The sequence below is a fragment of the Homarus americanus genome, unplaced genomic scaffold (genome assembly GCF_018991925.1).
Source record: "Homarus americanus isolate GMGI-L3 unplaced genomic scaffold, GMGI_Hamer_2.0 scaffold38393, whole genome shotgun sequence".
Lineage (NCBI taxonomy): Eukaryota > Metazoa > Arthropoda > Malacostraca > Decapoda > Nephropidae > Homarus > Homarus americanus.
The window spans coordinates 566,800-591,241 of record NW_024719307.1 but is presented as its reverse complement, the minus strand read 5'-3'; the positions used below and the strand labels follow the sequence as shown (position 1 = coordinate 591,241).

Here is a 24,442-nt window from a genome sequence, read left to right as displayed (position 1 = left end):
CCTGGGAGGGCCCTGGGGCGTACCGCTGCTCTTGGGAGGGTCGCTAGGAGCGCCGCTGTCCCTGGGAGGGCAGCTGGGAGTTCCGTCGCCCCTGGGAGGGCTCAGGGGGTTCCACCGCCCCTGAAGGCACCACACCCTTTGGCAGGGCCCCTGGGGGAGCCACCGCCTATGGCAGGGCACCTGGGGTTGCGGCCACCCCTAAGGAAGTCCTATGGGGCGACGCCACCTTTGGGAGGGCCCCCAAGGGATGCCGCTGCCCCTGTGAGGTCCCCTAGGGGTACCTCCACATCTGAGAGATTCACTGGGGTCGCTGTCGCCCTTGGGAGGGCCCCTGGGGGAGACACCACCCCTGGGAAGACCCCTGAGAGCGCCGCTGCCCCTGGGAAGACCCCTGAGAGTGCCGCCGCCATTGGGAGGGCCCCTGAGAGTGCCACCGCCAATAATTACTCCACAATCGAATCGTGGAGCATACATTCAAAATCAGCATGCTCAGGAGTACCTGTAATGTGATTTTCAACAAAATCTAATTTTGGGCCCTAAACTGTCGAAAATGTAAGCCTTATACCTTAGTAATTTTTTTACCAGAATATAATTTTATTTCAGAATCGAAAATTAAGGGGGTTAACTAATTAAGTACTTACAGGATAAAACATTAGCACCAAAATCGAACTTTGAATACCCATAGTTGGGGCGCCACAGCCCCAGGAAGGGCCCCTGGGGTCGCCGCCACTGGGAGGACCCCTATGGGCGCCGCCGCCCTTGAGAGGGCCCTGAAGGGCACCACCGTCCATGGGGGGACCTGTGGGGGCACCGTCGCCCCTGAGAGGGCGCTTGAGAGTGCCGACGCCCCTGGGAGGGCCCCTGGTAGTGCAGCTGCTCCTGGCAAGGCCCATGGGGTCGCCACCACCTTTGGGAGGGCCTTTGGGGGTGCCACCGCACCTTGGGAGGGCCCCTAGGTGATCCGCCGCACCTGGAAGAGACACTGGGAAAGCCCCTGGGGTGCCACCGCCCCTGGGAGGGCCCTTAGGGTCGCTACCGTCTCTTGAAGACCCCCGCCGCCCCTGGGATGGCCTCTGGCGGTGCCATCGCGGCTGGGAGGGCCTCTGGTGGTGCCACCACCCCTGGGAGGGCCCCTGGGGGCGCAGCCGTCCTTATGAAGGCCCCTGGGTGCGCTGTCGACCTGGTAGGGCGCCTGGGGGCGTCAGCGCCCCTGGGATGGCCCTTGAGGGACGCTGCCTCCCCTGGTAGGACCCCTGAGGTCGCGACATCCTCTTGGAGGACCCCGCTGCCCATGGGAGGTGCCCCTAGGGGCGCCTCCACCCTTGTGTAGGCCTCCTGGGGGTGTCCCCGCTCTTGCAAGCGCCCCGGGATCGCCTCCGCCCCTGGGAGAACCCCTGGCGGTGTTGCCGCCACTGGGAGGGCCCTTGGGGATACCACAGCCCCTGGAAGGGGAACTTGGGGGCGCCACAGCCCATGGCAGTGCCCCTGGGGACGCTGCCGCTCCTAATAGGGCCCCTGGGGGCGCCGCTGCCCCTGTGAGGGGCCCTGGGGATGCCGCCTCCCCTGGCAGGGCCCCTGGGATCGCCACTGCCCTTAGGGTCTTTGGGAGCATAGCCGCCCCTGAGATGGCCACTACCACCCCTAGGGAGTGCCCCTGGGGGCGCCTCTACATCTGGGAGGGCCCCTGGCGGTGCCGCCGCCTTTGGGAGGTTCCCTGGGAGTGCCGCCGCCTTTGGGAGGCCCCTGGGAGCGCCGCCACCCGTCAGGGCCCCTGTAGTCGCCGTCACCCCTAAGGAGGGCTTCTTCAACCTTGAGCTGTGACCCCTTGTGGGGCGGGCGTCCGCCAGTTCCAGGTAACTCGACTGAGTAGTGCCCTCTGAGATGTTTGTAAACTTCAATTGAGTCACCCCTGAGGTGCCATAGTGCAGGCACTTGTCTGGTGGCCCCCCTATAGACATTCTCAAATCTCAATTAACCGAGTCTCTAGTCTAGTGTTTCTCGGGGACTAGAGATGTGTGTGTGTGTAATGAAAGGTAGTACAAAAGTCACATTATCAACTATAGTCTTGTTTAAAGCTGCTCAATACACTTTACAAATTGTATGTATATTTTAGGGAAATATAACAAGATATATCTTTTTTTTTTTATTGGGCACACCCCCCCTTCCCCCTTATATCCTAGTGTAAGGTGAGGCACAGAAGCATTTACAGCGCCCAACAGGGAAGCATGCTAAGTTCATGCTTGCCTTATGTCTCATGAGTTAAGGGCGTAGAAGCCTGAAGAGTAAATGATTTTTATGTCTAAGCAAGTAATTGGAAGCTCCAACAACTTGTCCCTGAATACTAATTTGCAAATTTCGATTTACAGCAGGTACCTACTTTGCTAGGTGAACAGGGACCAGAGGGACTAGGAAGAGTGTCCAAACAACTTCCGCCGGCCCGGGAATCGAACCCGTGACATCTTGCTTGCGAGGCAAGAGTGGTACCGCACCACCAGCGCCCCAAGATTTACAATGTGAAGTAATCATCATTCTGAATACATTTAGATAGTCCTACTGGGAGAGTATGAATCCAAGTTAGATATTTTGTTTACGTGTCTTAGTCTGAGGTTAGAAATGAGTGCGGTGGTGTGTTGCAAGTGCTGGTGTTTCTCCCACAGCCAAGAACTCGACATTCTCGAGGAGTTAATAATGTCAACAAAGTCGGGATTGAGAGCTGCACTGCTCACCAGGAATCCGTCAAGGTCCTTCAACTTGGCGAGCTCCAGACAGGTGGCTGAGGAAACTGAACCAGCGTAGATGATACGAGTAGAGTTAGCCACCTCCTGAGAGACGTTGTGTCGCAGCCAGTAACGCAGCTTGGCCAGCACCTCCTGAACTTGAGCTGGAGTGGCCAGTATGCCCGTGCCACTGGCCCACAGAGCCTCGAAGGCCACCACCACGCGGGACCAGTCACTGATGCTGGCCGCCAGGGACTCCATCTGCCTGAACAACACCTCTTCTGTGCGGTTACTGTCTCGGTCCTCCTTCCTCTCGCATACGCACGCCACCACCTGCAACAACACTGGTAACATTACTACCATTCTCAGCATACAACACACTTGTTTCTACTGAATGCTAATAGATCATATAATTTTAATATAATTTTTATTAACAGGAAATGATTTAAATTAAATTGTAATAGTTAAACAGGGCGGATTCAGGAACATTAAAAGTGCGAGGTGGGGTTCAAGAAGTTTTGGGTGAGAGAACATGGCGAGCACTGAACACAGCGAGCCCCCCAGATTTTTTTTTTTTTTTAATCTGAGGCTATTTTGAGGCAATGTGCACTTCATATTACTTTTTTTACTTTTATCCTCTTCGCCACTGATCGGCTTGTTAGCCGCTTGGGCGATCGGTCACGACTCTTTTCCTTTATATTCTTCACCAAAAGGTCGGCTCGCTAGCCGCCCGGGCGATCGGTCACGTCTCTGTCACGCACTGTTGGCAAATACTGGGCATGCACCGGCTCCTGAATGTACCTGAACCCGCTCCAGTGTTGGTCAAGTCTTCTCTTGAAAGAGCTCACACTCGGTGCCGTCACAACACTTTCTGGTAGATTGTTCCAAGAGTTTACAACCCTCACTCCGAAAAAGTTTGCCCTCACGGTTTTCCGGACTTGCGGCTTCTTCAATCTTGAGCTGTGACCCCTTGTGGGGCGAGCGTCCGCCAGCTCCAAGTAAGGACACTCAACTGAGTAGTGCCCCCTGAGATGCTTATAAACCTCAACTAGGTCCCCCCTTGCCCGTCTGTAGTATAAGCTAGGCAAGTTCAGGCGCTCCAATCTCGCAGGGTAGCTGAGATGCCGAAGTGCAGGCACCAGCTTGGTGGCCCTCCTTTGAACATTTTCAACCAACTGACAGTCCCTAGCATATCTCGGGGACCAGATGGGGTGACAGTACTCCAGATGGGGAAGCACTTCACTCCTGAAGATCGTCACGAGGGACGGACCGTCTAGATATCTGAACGACCTTCTTATAAGACCCAATAATTTATTTGCCTGATTTACCTTCTTCTCACAATGGCCCGAGAACTTCAGCTCATTGTCAACATACACACCTAGGTCCTTCTCACACACAGTCTCAACTAGTACATTTTCTTCATCCCGTTGGGACATATGGTACGCCTCCTTACCGTTGGTACGCCCCAGGTGCATCCTCTTACACTTCGTGACATTGAATCTCAGCAGCCATTCCTTCGACCATTCCTGGAGCCCACAGAGGTCCTTCTGCAGCTCTTCACAGTCCGCTTGGTTCTTAATTTCCCGAAATAACTTGGCGTCATCGGCAAACATTTGTATGGAGGAGTGTACAACGTCAGGCATATCATTTATGAAACAAACAAACAACAGCGGGCCCAATACACTACCCTGCGGTACCCCACTTGTTACAGGTACAGATGACGATTTCGTGCCATTAATCACCACACATTGCTTGCGGTCATGTAGAAAGTCTTCTATCCACGCTAGGACATTTCCCCGAATTCCGTACCCTTCCAGTTTGATTTTCAGCCTTTCGTGGGGTACACTGTCGAAAGCCTTGGCAAAATCTAGGTAAATATTGTCGATATTACCACCCCGTTCTAGAATATGGGTCCAAATATCCAATACCTTGAGCAATTGTGTCAAGCAAGAGCGCCCCGGCATAAAACCGTGTTGGCAATCTTTTACAAGGTTGTTTCGTAGTAGATGTTCCATCGCTGCATCTCTGATAATACTCTCAAGTACTTTACATATTATGCTGGTCAGGCTCACCGGTCTATAGTTGTTCGTGGAGTGCCTATCGCCCTTCTTGAAGATAGGACTCACATAAGCCACTTTCCATTCACTGGGGACCATTTGTTCATCCAGGCATTTACAAAACAGAATCTTCAGGGGCTCTGCAAGCTCGTTGCACAGCTCCCTTAGCACTCTAGGATGCACCATGTCAGGTCCAGGACTCTTATGGACCTTTAGCCTGGACAGTTTATTTCTAATACCCTCTTCTGTGAACACAATGTGGGTCAGTGCTGTGTCGAACCGTCTGTCCTCAAACGCAGGAAGGTTAGTTGCATCCTCTCTTGTGAACACTGAGGAAAAGAAGCTGTTCAATGCCTCAGCTTTATCCTGGTCAGAATCTGCGTAACTACCATCTTCAAGCCTCAGGTCTGATACTCCTACTCGCGTTTTCAATTTCGACTTTGCATAGCGGTAAAACGCCTTTGGGTTTGACTTGACCTCGCGTGCAACCAGCCTTTGGAACTCCTTTTCAGCCCTCCTACACTCTATCTTTGCTTGGTTTCTGGCTCTTGCATACATCCTCCTGTCTTGCTCATCGTTTGACCCAACCCACGTCTTGAATTTCTGGGTTTTCTTCTTAATTTTGTCGACCGCCGCATGGTTCATGTGTAGGGATCCCCTCGTATTCCTAGAAGCACTGGGTTTGGTCTTGGGTATATATTTATCGATCAAATGGGTCATTTTACTAGTTATGATATTCAGCGTAGTGTCTGCGTTCTTGTACCTTAATAAGTCAGGCCAGTTGATACCCCTCATCTCTTCCCTCATCCCATTGTAATTTCCCTTGTAATATTTGCACCTTGGCCTGGCCTTATCTTGAACTAGGTAACAGTTAAATCTGAATGACAACACTGTATGGTGACTGGTGCCAACTGGGGCAAGGTGTTCCAGTTTGGCCACCATACCCTCCTCGTTTGTTATGATGAGGTCAAGTGGCTTGGGTGTTTGTTCCCCTCTGTAATGTGTCGGGTCTCTCACATGTTGGAACAGAAAATTATCTCTCAGAGTTTCTACAAAAAGAGTAGCAGGATTATTCAAGTCATTCGGGGTTGACTCGTTTCTCCAGTCGATGTCGCCATAGTTAAAGTCCCCCATGATAAGGAGGTGGCTGGGGATATTCTGAGGTCAATAGTAATTACTTTTTACAATTCAAAAACGCCTGAGTATAATACTGCATTAAAGAGAAAGTATTGGAATTTTCTGATGAAAAGGGGGGGGTCCAGGCCCCCCCTGGATCCACCCCTGTTAAAGTAAGTGTAGTAAGTCTGACCTTCATGCCTGCCTGCTGGGCGTGTGCGACCTTCTCGCTGATGAGCTCGTCTGGCTCATTAAATATTGCCCTACGCTCAGGGTGACCCAGGATGACCCACTCACACCCACAGTCCTGGATCATGGCTGGCGAGATCTCCCCACTGAAGTTACCACTTGGAACCTGATGATCAAGCAGAGATGAAACTTTATAGTTCGACAATAACAATACCAATTATATAAATTTTCTTAAAACTTGTATATTAAGATGGCGCTACTTATATCTCTCATATGAATGAATAAATTACCTTATTGCAGTAACAATATAAAACACTGTATGTGGTCGTACCTTGTAGCAGTTTTGTGCGGCCACCCCAATCTCAGATGGGAGGTGGTGGCGGGCGTAGGACAAATAGCAGGAAGGACATCCAACTACTGCCTCTGTAGAGTATGAACCCACCAGTTAATATTTGATCTTCATACTACAGCGGTAGACATCAAGAACTAATTGCATACATAACATTAGGGTAGTGCTTCACGTTCCAAGTTGGTAGTTGAAATAAAATCATTAAAGTCAAAGAATACTACATCTGGCTGGTCTTATGAGCACCTGTCTGAAACTTACCAGTGTTAAAATTAAGCGAGGCGGCCGTCAAGAACTTAACTATGTTATCAATATGAGTCTTATTCACATTCATCTTCCAGTTCCCTATCACAAAAAACTTCCTTGATCCTGACATTGTGATGACTTTTAAGATGGAGTAACGAGGACGACTGTGTGCCCAAGAGGCCAGGAACGAGGACGACTGTGTGCCCAAGAGGCCAGGAACGAGGGCGACTGTGTGCCTCAGAGGCCAGGAACGAGGGCGACTGTGTGTACGCCAGACAGATCCTTCATTTATACAGTCGGGATCGGAAATAAAGTGAGTAATATCCTGTTTCTTGAGGATATAAACGTTTATTGTCGTCACAGGAGAACTAAAACATCTTTGTTTATCTATGTTTTACCAACTGCTCCAGGACTTATTATGTAGGAAGTGTTAAGTTATACAAATAAACGAAGATGAAAAGAATTGAAACTCTTTCACTTGAATGTAATGCACCGGAAAAAAGAAAAAAATAGATGAAAAACTCTGTGGTCCCAGATTTCCGTACACTAAATTATAATGGATGATGAAGAGAAAATTATCTTATAATTAGACGTCTTATTCGAATATGATAATTGATTAGTGGTAGGAATGTGGGGTGTGAAAATGCAATAATACCCTAATTTAACGTAGGTTAGGTTAGGATTGGCCATATGAAAAATTATGTGTATTTTTTAATGTTTTATTTTATTTGTTGTTCACTTTTTATATCGCACGATCAACGCGCAAATGGAAATAAAATAAATTAGGCACGCACTATTTGCAACGATTTTCGCCAATTATATACTTTTTTTTAAATAGTTGCCCATGTAATACCCAAACATTCTTTATGATATTCCATAAGTTTTCAGGGTAGTTCAATACCCTTCTCTATAGCCCTTGCCCATTGGAGCCCGCTTATCCTCCTCACACAGTCCTTGCAGTTCACTCAAGGACTTTCATTCAGAAAACAGTATTATAATTAATGACACGAAGTTTATTTATCAAGTAAAACATAGGTTAATAACATTTTCCTGTATAAAATGAACAAACAGTTTCTTAAGACACATAATTTATTGAGTTTATAATTTAGGTCCTGAGGTGACGTTCGTACAACACAATATCGCCGAGTTGCTGCACTGTGGTTGAACTGTCACTGAGGGTCGTTCAAGGTCCACACCAAGGAAAGTATATAGGCTTTAGTCCTCGCTCAGTAGCCCTCCCTTCTCCCTATTATAACTAAGATAGTCCAACCAGTTAAGAGACCACAATCGTTTTTCTTTAATTTGTCTCGTTTCTTTTTAATAAAATAATAAATATCAAGGATAGCCGCTGCCGCCTGCATTCATCTTGCCTTGTTATGTTCAGTCTCATCTACTGCTCGACGTTGTTCACTAATATTCACTGGAGCAAGAACTAATAATTTTTGAGAACAGTACTATCACCAGGAGTAGTTCAATTTCATTTATTTTTTCTACAGATGTTCATATTATTATGGTAGATATTTTGCCGTAACCTGCATAGTTCCTACTAACGCTATTTTACCGTGAGTGCGCTCTGCTCTGATCGGTTAGTCGTTCAGTATGAGCTGGGTAAAAACTTAGAAGTATTATTTTACTTTAAGACGTAGCGAGCCCCAAAGTTATAAACTACTGACACATTTAGAACTCCCTATTCTGAGCATTTTGAACCCCATTTATACGAGTCGGAAATGGAAAATAGCGACATAATTGAATTGATTTTACGTACTTTTCAGTCTTCGTCTGTGAAGAGATGTTATCTGCATGAAACCGAGTTAATTATGCATTACTCATGCACAATATTGACTGACGTCGTCCAGTCATTACCAATGATGTATCGATATCACGCGATTTTTTTTTTACCAATCACATATGAATTTTTTCAAAGGAAGCAGCCTGGGTACGGATTTGAATTTCAATGACTGTCTGACACTGGCCGTGGTGGAGGTTGGGTGTGATTCGTGCTCTTATGACTACAGTATTTTAAGTTTATTGCCGAGTTTTACGAGAAAGACGATCATTCTATCCACTTCTAACTAAGGTATTGTACTTTTGGACATTGTGTGCCCCAAAGTTTTAAACTATAGAAACATTTAGGTTAGGTTAGGTTAGTTGACCTGTTTTTGTGTTCTCCCCCACCCAAAAACCCCAATTTCCTAGGCTCTCGCCCATTATTGTTGGGGGGTCGGAGTGGGGCAAAAACGAGCAATTTCCGACAAAAATGAAGGTCAGATTTGCTTAAAACACACCAAAATACATTGGAAAAACATATTGGTTAGCCCCTAGGGACACATGTCCTAAAGTAAAAATTTACCAACTTTGTAGTCGCCTGAAAAATCAATATGTAACCTCTGAACCACTTTTCATACATAGATTTCTGACTAACTAAGAAATAAACAACAAATGCCGCCAGAGTCACGGTCACATATTCTCGTGTTCTCCAGTAATGGACAAATAACAGATCAGAGCAGAGCACACTCACGGTAAAATAGCATGAGTAAGAACTTTGCCAGTCACAGCAAAATATCCACTGGCTATCAATTATAGTAAGTATTTTAAGAGGCAACAACTTTTTATTTGGTAATTTAGTTAAAGTTGACGACTGACCTGCGGATGAGTTATTTGTTTCACTGTTTATTTTCTTGCTTTATTTTCATCAGTGAGTTATGATCTGATAATCATTTCTTGTGCAAATGTTCCATTTGGTAGATAATTAGGCTCGCACTACTTTGTCTTCTTGGCCGTAATGTGGTGGTCACGTCTCATTCCAGGATGTAAACAGTCAATCATTGTTGTAATTCAGAATACTCCGCCATTCAGGCTGGATCAACGCCGATTCTCAGTGTATGCTTAAGAACCGTTCGGTTACGAACAGCTGCTCTCACGCCCACAAAAACATAAACTTACACCATATCATAATAAGTTTTCTGTTTAATATACTGGGCTCCGTTCCCCGGCTAGGAAGTCAGGCAAGGTTAGGTAGATTTTTTTGGTTAGGTTGGTGAGGTCTTCTAACAATGCTTTTGCTGCTTGTTTTTCCTATCAACTAAAGTTAGGTTAAGTTTTATTTAGAAATAACTACTTTTTAGCACATTTGCACAAACTATGATGTATGTATATATATATATATATATATATATATATATATATATATATATATATATATATATATATATATATATATATATATATATATATATATATATATATATATTGCCTTTAGTGGGCAGGGCATGGAAGATGAGGAAATTGCAGTGAGAAACTGATATTAGGTTCTAAGGTAGTAAATGTCACATCTTTTAAAGAACTTATTATAATGATAAGAACATCTGTGGAAAAAATTAATGAAATCAAACACTCCTCCTGGTGGTAGTGCTGTTCTCAGGGATTATCCAAGAACTACCCATGTGACCACATTTTAAAGAATTAAGTGCTCATAAAAGAGTTTGTGTGACCCTGGCTTAAAGTCATGATCACATGACTACAGTTATAATGAATCACATTACATACATTCATAGTAATTGTTACCATATATTACAGAAGAGTCAACGTACAAACTTGATGTTTCCAGTGTTTATAAAGGAACTTGGCCAAAAGTGAACTTTGTATATACAGCAGGAAATAATGCACAGTGTAAGAGGTAACTCCTCAGATACTCAAGAGAAACTCTATATGATGCTGGAAAAATTACAAACACTGGCTCGAGATATACCAACGTAAGTGTCAATAGTGTATTTATACCCAAGTGGTATTCACAATACAGTGGGGTATGCTATAACGAACGTAATTGGTTCCAGAACCTCGTTCGTTATAGCATTCATTCGTTATAGGATTAATCCGTTCCAGGCCCCCAAATACAACCACTTAACACTGAAAAAATTCTGTGGAAAATGTAAAAAATACAGTACTTTATCTTACCTTAGTGTTATTCAGCATGCAGGTACCCCTAAACACTGGCACATCACTATCACTTCCACTGGGAGTCTTGGCTTTAAGGTCCTCAAACAATTGTTTAGCCTTCTCACAAATTATAGCTTCACTAATGTTACCACCTGCCATTTCTTTCTCCTTTATCCACACTAAGAGTAAATTTTCCATCTCTTCAATCACATTACACTTTGCTTTGCTAAGTCTAAAGATTCCCTTAGCCACTTGCACAGTTTTTAACTCCTCTTTATTCTTCAAAATCGTACATATAGTCGATTTAGCCATCCCATATTCATCACTAAGTTTCGCAATGCTTCTTCCATTCTCACGTTTCTTTACAATTTCTTTCTTAGTTTCAAGGGTTATTAGCTTTCTCACTCGCTTTGGACGACTCATTGTTACAATTGTATACTTGTATAACAAAATAGTTATACAAATAATGCGAATTTCCACATCAAAAGACGAAATTTCAACAATAACAGTGGTGCACTGGCTACACAATGAGACAAAGATGGCGCCTGACGCTCTTGTTGTGGGTCGCGGTACAACAATATTCATGCGCCAGGCGAAATAGTCCCGTATTCATCCGCGTTCGTTGTAGGAGTTGCGTTCGTTATAGCATTCTCAAATTTATAGGTAAAACCGTTCGTTATAGGAATATTCGTAGTAGGATCCGTTCGTTATAGCATACCCCACTGTACTGATCATTTATATATACAGTGTATATATAAATAGTTTCATACCTTTAAGAAAAAATCCCATAAAGGGTAACGATTTCGTTTTAGGTCAAAATTGGAATATATTTCTACTGTATTTATATAAGGAGAAAAGCCCCTCCCCAAAAAAAAAAAAAAAAAATATATATATATATATATATATATATATATATATATATATATATATATATATATATATATATATATATATATATATATATATATATATATATATATATATATATATATATATATATATATATATATATATATATATATATATATATATATATATATATATATATATATATATATATATATATATATCATTAGCCCATAAAGCGCTCGGACTTCTACATATAATCAACAACCTCACCCCGCCAGGACTCGAACCCATGATCTTATGTGTGTGATCGGGGAACGTTACCTCTAGACCACTAGGACACTAAAAGCAGTCCTAGACTTTGTTAATTTCACACAAAGCCTGTTCATCGAGCCTATGGCGCCGTGAACCTCCAATAGGTTCCACAGAGTCTGTTGTTAACCGAAAATTTCGTTAACTGAATATTATTTCAATGGGATATTGGGTAATTGGTTCCATCTCACAGAAAAAGTATACCTCTGTACATACAAAGTACTGTATACGGGTAATAGAAATAACAAAACATTAAATATAAACTAAATGCATTACTGTACTATACAGTATACTGTACATTAATAAATAAAAAACGATAGAATACGTACTGTATTTTAACTTACTTTGAGGTGTGTATGTCGTATTCCCGGCAGCTTTGTTTACATATCAAACGGCTAATTATAGAAGCAGTCGATGATGACATTCCACATTCTTTACAAAGTCATTGGCTCTAATGCCTTCTTCGTGTTTCATAATAATTGCTGCACCGTATATTATCAATATGTTAACTAAATTTCAGAAAGACCAATAATTTTAATGTAAAAATGCAAAAATATTCAAGACACCAACAAAATCGATGTTCACTCCACTGTAAACAAAGCCACACTGACGCCTGGTGGGTGAGTCAAGCGGCTGATGGGCGCACAAAAAAATAGTTCCCTGTACTGCATATATTATCAATATGATCTTTGTAGTACAGTACCTTACCCCACATTTTTCCTCTCCATCAAAGCCCTGCCCACTTTGAACAACCAATATTAATAGTAATTGGGAAGGTTTTATCAGTTAAAATACACGAAAGATATAAATTTGTGCCAGTAACATAATAAAGAAATAACAATATGAAATTCCATGATTGACCTAAAACGAATCTTTACCCCATAAAGTGATGAGGATTTGCATTTTGACTAATAATATTTGTAACACTTAATGACAGCGGTCTGGGTTAACCAGCCACCTAACAAAAATTATATATAGAAGAGAATTTACTTTTACCTCAAGAATAAAGCAAATTGGAAGGAGGAATAGCATTTTTCATATTCAGGGTTCTTCCTCAGTTTCTGTCATAAATAAAGACACTGGGAATGTTTGCTTGTTGACATGGAGTTTGAGCATTTCATGGACATAAATAGAGCTATTATGTTTCATGTTCAATAAGAAACAACAGCAGAAGAAACCTATTTCTTTTATCTCAAGACTATAGCAAATCGTATGGAAGAAGGTAGACGTTTTCATATTCAGAATTTTTCCTTTAGCTTTAAATAAAAATTTCCTTCCCACCCACCTGTGTGTTGTGATTAGTTAATATTCCTTCTGAGGGTTTTGTTCAGGGCACGATGTTTGGTCTAGAAATTGACTACTACGCCAACACCTAGCGTCAACAAGTTTTCAGTGACGTACAAATGCAGCCCCGAAACGCGTATTCTCCTGTGTATGGGAATAACATGCAAAATAAAAAAATATTGATTCATTTAAATCATGTATTATGATTTATATTATATCATTTTAATTATTCATTTGTTCCCCCTCAAGAATACTAGCATCTCAAAATGCTTGTCACTCATTCTGCTGCGCTTGGGCCTCAAGACGTCCTTGCCCTTGGAGAACATGCACTCCACGGCATCACTAGAGGGGATGGGTGTGTTGTATTTGATGAACAACTCCCTCATGGCCTTGTTGGGGAAGGTGTCCTTGTCGAAAGTTTTTTTTAGGTTTCTCCCCCAGGAAACGCCTGAAAGGGTCACTGTCTTTTTCATTCCTGCAGGGGGTCTCGTACAGGGCCTGGAACAATTCGTCCTCCACGTCATGGTCTTTGTTGTCTCCCTCACTGCTGCTCTCAGTCTCGTGCATGGACTTCTCCACCAACCTGGACAGCTGGTTGGTGGCCTTTTTAGTGACTTCCTCTGCATTAATGTTGGGAAGCCAGTCGAGCCAGCGTGACAGCCTCCGTTGTGACTCGTGTTTTCGGGCGCCGCTCGGTTGCACATTTTCACACCACAATGCTAACGGTCAGGAAGAAAGTACAGTATAGTCTGCATTTACGCGGTTTTTGTTTACGCGTTTAGTCATTTACACGGTGCCTTGCCAGAATGAAATGTTTTAATTACGTGGTAAATTTGGTCATTTACGCGGGAAGCGGAGCGGGCAGGGTGCTCACAAGGTCGCCCAGTCATCTAAACATTACCGAGTTCTTCACCCGCCACCCACCACAGCCAGCCCAAGTCAGTGATAGTGAGGATATGGACTTTGAGGGGTTTGACAAAGAGGCCCTGCAAGCCTCTGTGGTGGATAGTGATACAATTGATACAAGTGATACTGGGGAGGGCCAATAATCTGCCCTCTGCCTCGGAACTAACCCCCCATCCCCATGTGCCCAGCCATCTTTTCTACTGACGTAAGTGTTAAAAAACCTAATATTATTGATATTTCTCTTAAATATTAATTGTGTGTGCATACCATCATAAAATTAAGATGTTATTTTTACTACAACGTACTTATTGTGTCGGAAAAAGTGGAGTTTGGGAGTCGGCCCAGTCTCTATTTCAATTAACCCCATATGTTCTGTTATTTCGTTTACGCGTTTCTCGTTTTACGCGGACCTCCACAGGTTCAATTGACCACGTAAATCCAGACTATACTGTACAATTCTGGTTCAAACTTGAAAATTTAAATCTGTAGAAAGCTGCGTGGGCGACGGGCGCAGCAAGACTTTTCCCGGTCGTCTTTATAACAAGATATTTGAAAATCGAACTTGGAAAAATCTAAAATTTTAGAAGTTGACGAACAAATTGACGCCCCAAAAATTGATGACGCCAGCGTTAACAAAAAGTTGCCGCCGTCCCTTGACGGCGTTAAATTAACGGCGTCAATGTACGACACTGCAAATACAGTACTGTACTGTACACCAGAACACACACTGGTATCAGCATACTTAACTAAACTTTACTTTCAGTCACAGTATGAACTGTAAGTGAATCATCCTTTACCAAGTTTGTACGGACTCCACATCTTCTGAAGATATGGAAAAAGTTCCTATCACCATAACTGCCTTGTTAGTGAATACTGGCCTTGGACCACAGCCCCAGCAACATACAGTACACTACATCAAATAATTCCTTTAAACAACATTTCTCACTTCTTTTTTTTCACATTTGATGTTTTGGTAGATAAGTTATGGATATATTTTGTGGTGTGCTAGTAGGTATGTTTGAACATATTTTGTGGTGTGCTAGTAGGTATGTTTGGACATATTTTGTGGTGTGCTAGTAGGTATGTTTGGACATATTTTGTGGTGTGCTAGTAGGTATGTTTGGACATATTTTGTGGTGTGCTAGTAGGTATGTTTAGACATATTTTGTGGTGTGCTAGTAGGCATGTTTGGACATATTTTGTGGTGTGCTAGTAGGTATGTTTGGACATATTTTGTGGTGTGCTAGTAGGTATGTTTGGACATATTTTGTGGTGTGCTAGTAGGTATGCTGTACATATTTTGTGGTGTGCTAGTAGGTATGTTTGAACATATTTTGTGGTGTGCTAGTAGGTATGTTTGGACATATTTTGTGGTGTGCTAGTAGGCATGTTTGGACATATTTGTGGTGTGCTAGTAGGCATGTTTGGACATGTTTTGTGGTGTGCTAGTAGGTATGTTTGGACATATTTTGTGGTGTGCTAGTAGGCATGTTTGGACATATTTTGTGGTGTGCTAGTAGGTATGTTTGGACATATTTTGTGGTGTGCTAGTAGGTATGTTTGGACATATTTTGTGGTGTGCTAGTAGGTATGCTGTACATATTTTGTGGTGTGCTAGTAGGTATGTTTGAACATATTTTGTGGTGTGCTAGTAGGTATGTTTGGACATATTTTGTGGTGTGCTAGTAGGTATGTTTGGACATATTTTGTGGTGTGCTAGTAGGTATGTTTGGACATATTTTGTGGTGTGCTAGTAGGTATGTTCTGATATTTGTCTAAAATTTGGGTGCTTTTATATCTTCATTAAAAATGTTTTCTGTTCCTTTTAATATGTATTGAAAAATTATCTTCCTTAAGAGGGTTGAAAGTGATTTATGAAGTATCCTTTGTTCAATTAGAAAACATAGAGCTTGTAGATATACACCCATTGGACCAGTAAACAATTCATAGCTAATAATTGTGTAATTTCAGCAAGTTCCAGCAACGCTTGCCATATGATCTTCTATCATCATTGGCCCATGTGCTGCTTAATAATACGGTCTTTGAAATAGTGCGTGAACTAGCAGATTTACAGCACGTAACAGAGAAGAGCTTGCACGAACAACGTTCTCACATGGTCAACAGACACAAGAGTGAGTGACTCAGGTTTACAGATGCTTGATTATTAACTTGGTCTCCCTCGATATGTTTAGCCCACTCTTGGTAGCTGTATACAACTGTTCCCACATTTTTGTAACTGCAAATATTGTTAAAGTAAGTGTATTATAATTGGCGAGTTAGTATTTGGGTTAACTCCATTGCAAAATATATATATATATTTATATTATATACTTGTAGGTGAACGTGATGCATTACTAAAGTCCCAGAGGGAGGAGCTTCAGGCCGCACAACGCCAAGGCAAAGCTCACGTTGCCTCTCGTCTGCCACGACTGCATGAAGAGCAGTTATCACAAGTAGATGCTCGTCATACTCAAGAGGTAATGGATACCCACATTCGCATACAGCAAGTTCTAGACCAAAAGGTAGGCATGTTACAATGTGTTTTTCAGGGATTTCAATTTTATTTAGATTACTGTACAGTATATTGAAGAGTATTGTACCATTTACTTTTAGTGGATGTAAAATATGATATCACACCTCTTTTGGAGAGGTAGGGAGAGAGTAAAGGGACATTACCAACAGACTGTGAGGAGCTGCAGAAGGATCTCTGTGAGCTTCAAGAATGGTCGAAGAAATAGTTGCTAAATTCAATGTCATGAAGTGTAAGAGGTGGCACCTGGGACATACCAATGGCAAGGAGGTGTATGATATGTCCCAACAGGGTGAAGAAACTGCATTAATTGAGACTGAATGTGAAAAGGACCTAGGTGTAGATGTTGACAATGAACTGAAGTTCTTGGGATATTGTGAGAAGAAGGTGAATTGGGTAACTAAATTATTTGGTCTTATAAGAAAGTCGTTCAGATATCTTGACGGTCCGTCCCTCGTAACAATTTTCATGAGTGAGGTGCTTTCCTGTCTGGAGTACTGTCAACCTGTCTGGCCCCTGAGATATGCTAGGGACTGTCAGTTGACTGAAAATGTCCAAAGGAGGGCCATCAGTCTGGTGCCATCACCTCAGCTACCATGAGAGATTAGAGTGCCTGCAATTGCCTAGCTTATACTACAGACAGGGAAGGAGGGACCTAATTGAGGTGTATAAACATCTCAAAGGGCACTACTCAGTCGAGTGTCCTTACCTGGAGCTGGCAGACGCTCGCCCCACAAGGGGTCACAGTTCAAGGTTGAAGAAGCCGCAAGCCCAGAAAACTGTGGTGGGTAACTTTTTTGGAGTGAGAATTGTGAACTCTTGGAACAATCTGCCAGAGTGTTGTGACGGCACCGAGCTCTTTCAAGACCAGACTTGACAAGTACTGGAGCAGGTTCAGGTACATTCAAGAGCCAGTGCATGCCCAGTACTTGCCAACAGTGCATAACAGAGACGTGACCTATTGCCCAAGTGGCTAATGAGCCGATCAGTGATGAAGAGGATAAAAGTAAAAAAGGTGTGAGTGTAAATGTATTCCACTCTCCATCCACATTCTCCCCACACAAGTGTTGGTGTCACCTTCATGAAGGTCTCCCTCTCCTACTCACATTATGCCGGACATCCATCCAACACTGATGTAAAAGACCCATGGGAGCAGCGAGCAGTTGTTACCAAATAAAATACCTGAAGGTCACAGAAACAAGATGTACTTTATATGATTATTATTACAGTACTGTGCCATTAGTAATGGCTAGTACAAGTCTTCAAGTGTGATTCATGAGCTTTTCAATTCACTTTAGAAGAATGTTGAGGAAACGGTCATCTGAACTGATGCAGGTTGATTTAAAAGTGGTTTGAATGTACTTCTTTGGATGGTTGACACTATAGGGACCTTTAGGGAGAAAATTATCTCTTGTAATCCCACTTCATGCCGTGAATATCCTCAGCCTTAATTAAGGAGTCCTAAACTCGGTACATATGTCACATTTCCATCGAGATGTTTAGGCCTCAACTTGGATTATATGGAGTTCTTGTTCTTATGTCTAGGCAACTTATTACTTTATCTTATTTATCACTGATCGGCTTGTTAGCTGCTTTGGCAGTCGCTCATGTCTCTGCTAAGTACTGGCTCCAGAATGTATCTGAGCCTGCACCAATGGTCAAATTTGGTCTTGAATGCACTTACACTTGTTGTTACTCCTTTTAACACTTGAGGTCAACACAGATCTTCCTGTGGTGCTTCACAGACTATTTGGTTCTTAATATCCCTGTATAACATAGGATTGTCCATAAGCATTAGTATGGAGGAGTGTATAGCATCTGGCATATCATTTATGAAACAAGCAAACAGTAGTCCCAGTGCACTGCCGTGTGGTGCCCCACTTATCATGGGTACGTATGACGATTTCGTGCCTGCAACTTAAGAAATTTATCTATGAAAATCCCCCATAAGGAAATGGAATACATTTTTCCAAATGTTTAAAAAAAATTTCAATGAATGAAAGAAAATTCATCCCTGGCATGAACTTCGGAGCTATTGCATAATAGTGCATAACCTTGCATATGTTCAGGATGACGTCCAAAAAGTCACTACCCACTATATAGAGTATAGATCAGGATGTGCAGAGCAGCAGAACCTGGACTAGGGGCCAGACAAGTGTTTTTTGGCCCTTGTTCCCAGCACTTGCCTGAATGATAAGTTTATATAGTAAGAGGAAAATACCCAGATGGGAATTAGTCAGCTAATGCCTCACCTCACCTCTTTGTACATCTTAAACTGGTGAAGTTCATCAACAGTGATGCAAAAGGTGGGGGAGGGGCTGTGTGTGGGTGTGTTTGCTTGACCTAATGCCACATTGTGATGTCACACATGATTTTTCTGTTCCCATAATGACATAACCTGATAAGAAAGCCCAAATGTGTGTAATAGCCTCGGTGACATCACAGCTGATGTCACTTCGATGAACACAAGTCAACTGTGAATTGATACACACAATAAATTTGAATGTTTTAAAATGTTCAATTATCATTATTCAGAAAAAACCAGGTACGCAAATTTCCTGCAAAATTTGTCATAAGTAAAAAAAATACTGTATCTGGTTAAGTAAATTTCAAAACTCACTTACCCAGAACATATAAATGATACACACAATCTGCTCAGCCCAGTGTACTGTAGATGATGATAAATATTTATTATCAAGAAACAATATCTTAATCAAGCTCCATTAATTAATCTATTGTTTTTGTACTGTACAGGTACTTACAATGAGATGAAAGTTGTGTCACTGACTGGTGATAAGTTTTTATTTCTCATTGTTTCCTCAAAGTGCTGTAAATTTTTCTTATCTCTGCCATTTAAGTGTTCTGTAGTCTATCACAAAAAAATTATGGTCAACTAAACTTTGAGTTTCTCAGTTACAAAAATTATTTGGGACGGAAAAATTACAAAAATAATATTGTACAGTATCACGAACAACTTATTTCTTCCCATAATTAGGGTCTTTTTGTATGGGAAAAAGTATTTACCTTTTATAGAAAAATTTCCTCAAATTGCAGAACTGTCATCCAATGGTGCCTATTCGGCATACTACAAGTAACAGTTCTTGATGCTGTAAGTTTGCCTATATCAATACACACACCTATCAAGACGAAACAAAGCTTTTCTAGCACACTTGGATAAATAAACCTTAGAATTTTTTTTTGGTATGGGTTTCTTGTTTCATCCTCTTTTCATTTCACAATTCTCTTTTCATTTTTCCAACGAAGCTGTACCCGGCTGTTGCAGCCTCCACAGTGAGTCATGCAGCGTAGCTTCACATGTTTTATGGAAAGAGCCCAGGGAGGCATGACTGCAGGAATAATACAATATTGTTTGAGGGCATTGGATTATAAATGTTGTAATTACAAATGACCAATTCTGACTGTATGGGGCCTGGGATGTGCGAGTTCTAATATATACTTCATTTATTTTTTTATTTCATATATTATGTAAATTTATTAAATGTAATTGTTACATTACTTGTTTACTTATTAAATTTATTCAATATGATGTGTTAAGCGGGTATGCAAAGAAATCCATAACATTATAGGGCATTAAGCTAAGTTTAGCTTTGGTTAATGTACCATTAATTTTTCCTTCTGTTTAACGGGAATTTCTATCATACAGCTCGGCCCTGGTCCCAATGTTGCTAGATAAGAGAGGGTCAACTTGTACAGTACTATCAATGTACAGTAGAATAAACACACATATGAGAAGGATTCAAAACTGATGAAGACAGGCACTGATTGGCTAAGCAGTAGCCAGTGTACACTGCTCTCATGTTAAATGCACAGCTTAGATAAAGACAAGAATGTTGTGTCGTGTGTTGTCTTGATTAGATTTTAAACTATTTTTTAATTTTTGTTTTGTTTTAATAGTAAAAAGTTGCTGCAGAACATACACTGTATAATGAAATAGTATTATAAGGGGCAGTGTTGTATAAGTAATATCTCCATTAGCTGAAACTTTCCAGTATACCCAGAATTTAAATTCTCAAAAATTTTCTGAAAAAACTCTCTCCATTCCGGTCTGTCAACGAGTTTCCGAGGTTGAAAATCGGGTGCATTTTCTGGAAAATTCTGAGAAAACTTCAGGAAATTTTCCTCTTTTGTTTTTTTCCTGGTCTGGGAGCACATTCCAAGAATGAAATAATGCATACTTCTTTAAAATTCCAGAAACTCCATTTTTATCCAGGTCTGGGAGTAAATTCCGAGGATAAAATAATGCCTAATTCTGGAAAATCCTGAGAAACTTTTCCCATTACCCAGGAAAATTTTTGGGGTGTAGGATTTTTTCGGGTTTGAGGGAGTCGTATTGTTACCCAGAAATATCTCATCCCCAAAAGAGCTCTGTCCCATTTTTTCCAGTTAATGGGGATATCACTTGTACTTATGAGTCTTGTTATACACAAATTAAACTTCCTTAAATGAGACAGTTTTAGAGTAAAATGCTCAAGCGGAATAATCGCATGAATCCTTCTTGAAGACAAAATGGTGACCCCCATATTTGTATGTAATATTATATTATTATTCCATTACAGGTGACAGAACAACAGTCAACTTTGCAGCAGGTTGGTGTGCCAGGGTTCCATGAGACCGACAATCCTATGGAGATCAAAGTTCAGATGTACATCATGGGGTTCATTGTGAAGATTGGTGGAATAAAAGTCCCTCCTTAAGCCCTGATGGACATACCCTGCAACAGTTGTGACATATTTATTGTGGACCCAATTTAAATTTCCCATGCACTGTATTTACTACACATCTTTTGTGGAGACTTCTGGCAACTGTCCCTAGATGGTGTAGGCCTCTCACCCATTGTAGCTCATTGATGGACCATGGCCGAGTCAAGTTGTACTGCACCTGCTCATGTGTGGTGCCACACACAAGAGGAAGTTATGCCTTTTTTATTTATTCTGGAGACAAGGATGACACTCGCATACATAGTAACAGTGATATAAGTGAAGATAGTGACCTTTTTCAAGCTTTGAATTGTAATTCTAGTGAATCTCCTGGAAACTTGAGTGACAAAGATGAGGAATATGCTGGTGGTGGAGTAGCTTCCACAAGCTGTGCATCTACCCATGAGGCTCCCACACAGAATAAAAGGGGTTCATTATTTATTCCCCCTGGTCCCTGAACTTTGATGATGTAACTTAGGAGTTTATGGTAAGATTCAAATGTTCTTATGATTTTTTTTTTTCAATGTTTACCTGGTAATGAACACGAACACAAGTTGACATCACTGTCCCCAAAGTGTTGACTATATGTGATAACATGTGGTGGTATTTGCTTTACTTTATGTTGTACAGTACTGTATTTGCTTGATGGCGACTCCATCATTTTTCCGAGTTTTGGAGACCTTAGAAGAAAGCAGTTTATTTTCAGGAATGTCTCAGCTGTGTGATGAGGCAAGGTACTCTGACAATATTATACTATTATTGATTCAGAATACATCTTCACTGGCTGTATTGTCCGGCCAAAATAATATATAGTAAAACTTAATGGAAAGTCAGAAATTCAAAATACAATTTTTCCTTTTGACTTTATTTTGTTGCATTTCTTAAATGGTAAATTATGAAATTCCAATTGATGTACAGTAAACCCTTGATAACTCAGAATCTCATATAACTTGTCATGGATATAGTCTCGGAATGTATTATTGTAGCATAACTCAGGAAATGCCGAGATTTATAAAATTATCTAGGAAAATCTCAGCATAGCTGGCCACCTGCATCATCTATCATGCCTGTGTGTCACCTACCATGCTTCTATATCACCTACTATGATGCTTCATTCTTCACCTGCAGTGCTGGTAAGTGTTACTTTTTTACATTTAGTAATTACATGTACTGTACACACATATAGGGGTCAATAATTTTTTATTGTATTTTTGTAGGAGGGGAGGGGGGGATGTCTCGATAAGTCGGAATTTGGGTCAACTCGGCAAGACCAGAGCCCCATATGTGCCAAGTTATCGAGGGTTTACTGTATAAATAAGTTTAATGTCTATATACTGAAGTGTAATACAAAGACAATACTAATACAGTACTGTACAGTAGGTTTTTTTTTTTTTTTTTATTGGGCACCCCCCTACATCCTTGTGTAAGGTGAAGCGCAGAAGCGTTTACAGCGCCCAACAGGGAAGCATGCTAAGTTCATGCTTGCCTTTATGTCTCACGAGATAAGGGCGTAGAAGCCTGAAGAGTCAGTGGTTTATGTCATGAAGTTATTGGAAGCTCCAACAACTTTCCCTGAATACGAATTCGCAACTTTCGATTTACACCAGGTACCTACTTTACTGTTAGGTGAACAGGGACTAATGGGGGCTAGGAAGCAAGTCCAAACAACTTCCACCGGCCTGGGAATCGAACCCGTGACATCTCGCTTGCGAGGCAAGAACGGTATCTACCACCGGTCCCCTGTACTGTACAGTAGTTGTATTTAGAATAAAATATTTTTTTTAAAGTTTATAATTATTGTTATTTATTTCTATCTTACCTTAAAATATTCATTTCCTCCTCTATAAATAACTAGTTGACAAACAAACAGCCTAGTATTTTCCTATCATGAGGAGGAATTTGATTACTTGCAGCAGTCCTAGTGGTCCATTCACATGTTTATATACAGCACTGTGTAATGTGGACAGGAGAGTCCCACAGTATCTTGTGTGAGCTGAAATAAGAATGGCGAGGTGAATGTGTAACGTGACACTGAAAGATAGAAATCCCTGTTCAGAGCCAAGAGAGCAGCTGAGTACAGGTTATGAACGGATTCCTTTCCTGAGAACGTTCGTAAGTCGGAACACATGCTATATGCATACCGTACTTACAAAACAATGTTTAAAATCCCACTGTATCATAGTTTAAGTTCTTATATGCAGTACTACTTCTAAAAATCACTTAATTTAAGACAAAAGAAGATATAGAATGAGAAAATACAGCACAGTGGTCCCTTGGTTAACGAACACAATTCGTTCGACAGAGTCGTTCGTCAACCAAAAATTTCGTTAACTGAATCCATTGTTTCAATGAGGTATTGGGTAATTGGTTCCAGCTCACAGAAAAGTACATACAAAGTAAAAACAAAAAATGCAGTAAAGTACACTTACTTTGAGGTGTGTATGTAGAAGGTTCCTGGTTGTTGATGATGTTGGGAATTAGAAGTGGGGGTGGAGGAGAAGGGAGAAGAGAAGGAAGTGGGGATGGAGGAGAAATCACCTTTCAGGGGACCCATGCTTGATGCAGTAATTTCACTAATAAAATTTTAAGTTCACTAGGTGTAATTCAAGATTATTCAATTTATATCAACACTGCACTGTGCTATATATTATCAATATGTTAACTAAATTTCAGAATGACCAATAATTTTAATGTAAAAATGCAAAAATATTCAAGACACCAACAAAATCGATGTTCACTCCACTATAAACAAAGCCACACTGACGCCTGGTGGGTGAGTCAAGCCGCTGATGGGCGCACGAAAAACTAGTTCCCTGTACGTACTGCATATATTGTCAATATGTTAACTAAATTTTAAAATGACTAATAATTTTAATATAAAAAATGCAAAAATATTAAAGAGTACAACTTGATATTTACTCCACTGGAAACAAATGTAAACATAGAACAGATTACTGAATTGGCAGACTAGCCCATCAGCTGATGCTCACAACAAAACGTGTTTGTCGTAAGGATTTCGTTAATCGAAGTTTTGTTCATTAACCGAATTGAAGATCCTTATGGGAGGTAATTCGTTAACCGAAATTTCGTTAATCGAACCGTTAGTTAACTGAGGGACCACTATAAGTTAAAGTAAAAAATAAGTCCATAGGTAAATGAAATACTGTACTGTAAATTTCTATTTTAACCACATTCATATCAGCGTTCGTTCGTAAGTCGGGGACCCCCTGTACAGTATA

General features: G+C 41.4%; 3 protein-coding genes across 3 annotated transcripts; 1 reads left to right on the top strand and 2 right to left on the bottom strand.

Annotated features, from left to right (window-relative positions):
* Nucleotides 1–209: 209 nt before the first annotated feature.
* Nucleotides 210–1,612, bottom strand: LOC121859999 (collagen alpha-1(I) chain-like). The gene is made up of 3 exons (XM_042357011.1): nucleotides 1,252–1,612; nucleotides 671–970; nucleotides 210–421 (listed from the first exon to the last, which is right to left on the bottom strand). Exons 1-3 carry the CDS (start codon nucleotides 1,610–1,612, stop codon nucleotides 210–212), a joined length of 873 nt encoding a protein of 290 aa, XP_042212945.1.
* A 772-nt stretch (nucleotides 1,613–2,384) lies between these two features.
* Nucleotides 2,385–6,954, bottom strand: LOC121859974 (triosephosphate isomerase-like). The gene is made up of 4 exons (XM_042356955.1): nucleotides 6,687–6,954; nucleotides 6,411–6,502; nucleotides 6,084–6,245; nucleotides 2,385–3,050 (listed from the first exon to the last, which is right to left on the bottom strand). The coding sequence occupies exons 1-4, from the start codon at nucleotides 6,799–6,801 to the stop codon at nucleotides 2,541–2,543; spliced, it is 879 nt and encodes a 292-aa protein (XP_042212889.1). The 5' UTR covers nucleotides 6,802–6,954; the 3' UTR covers nucleotides 2,385–2,540.
* A 779-nt stretch (nucleotides 6,955–7,733) lies between these two features.
* On the top strand, nucleotides 7,734–22,386 carry LOC121859973 (protein DGCR6-like). Its single transcript, XM_042356954.1, has 5 exons — nucleotides 7,734–7,871; nucleotides 10,248–10,423; nucleotides 15,927–16,087; nucleotides 16,293–16,477; nucleotides 21,063–22,386. Exons 2-5 carry the CDS (start codon nucleotides 10,332–10,334, stop codon nucleotides 21,198–21,200), a joined length of 576 nt encoding a protein of 191 aa, XP_042212888.1. The 5' UTR covers nucleotides 7,734–7,871; nucleotides 10,248–10,331; the 3' UTR covers nucleotides 21,201–22,386.
* The last annotated feature ends 2,056 nt before the right edge of the window (nucleotides 22,387–24,442 follow it).

What these genes read in the sequence shown, in the direction of transcription:
- LOC121859999 (XM_042357011.1), bottom strand. Translation starts at nt 1,612, where the DNA reads ATGCTCCCAAAGACCCTAAGGGCAGTGGCGATCCCAGGGGCCCTGCCA. An exon ending in AGGATGTCGCGACCTCAGGG is followed by an intron (nt 971 to 1,251) that starts GTCCTACCAGGG and finishes TGTCTCTTCCAG; the next exon opens with GTGCGGCGGATCACCTAGGG. An exon ending in CCCAACTATGGGTATTCAAA is followed by an intron (nt 422 to 670) that starts GTTCGATTTTGG and finishes TGGCACTCTCAG; the next exon opens with GGGCCCTCCCAATGGCGGCG.
- LOC121859974 (XM_042356955.1), bottom strand. Translation starts at nt 6,801, where the DNA reads ATGTCAGGATCAAGGAAGTTTTTTGTGATAGGGAACTGGAAGATGAAT. An exon ending in CTCGCTTAATTTTAACACTG is followed by an intron (nt 6,503 to 6,686) that starts GTAAGTTTCAGA and finishes CATACTCTACAG; the next exon opens with AGGCAGTAGTTGGATGTCCT. An exon ending in CCCAGCAGGCAGGCATGAAG is followed by an intron (nt 3,051 to 6,083) that starts GTCAGACTTACT and finishes GTGTTGTTGCAG; the next exon opens with GTGGTGGCGTGCGTATGCGA.
- LOC121859973 (XM_042356954.1), top strand. Translation starts at nt 10,332, where the DNA reads ATGCACAGTGTAAGAGGTAACTCCTCAGATACTCAAGAGAAACTCTAT. An exon ending in CTGGCTCGAGATATACCAAC is followed by an intron (nt 10,424 to 15,926) that starts GTAAGTGTCAAT and finishes GTGTAATTTCAG; the next exon opens with CAAGTTCCAGCAACGCTTGC. An exon ending in CATGGTCAACAGACACAAGA is followed by an intron (nt 16,088 to 16,292) that starts GTGAGTGACTCA and finishes ATATACTTGTAG; the next exon opens with GTGAACGTGATGCATTACTA.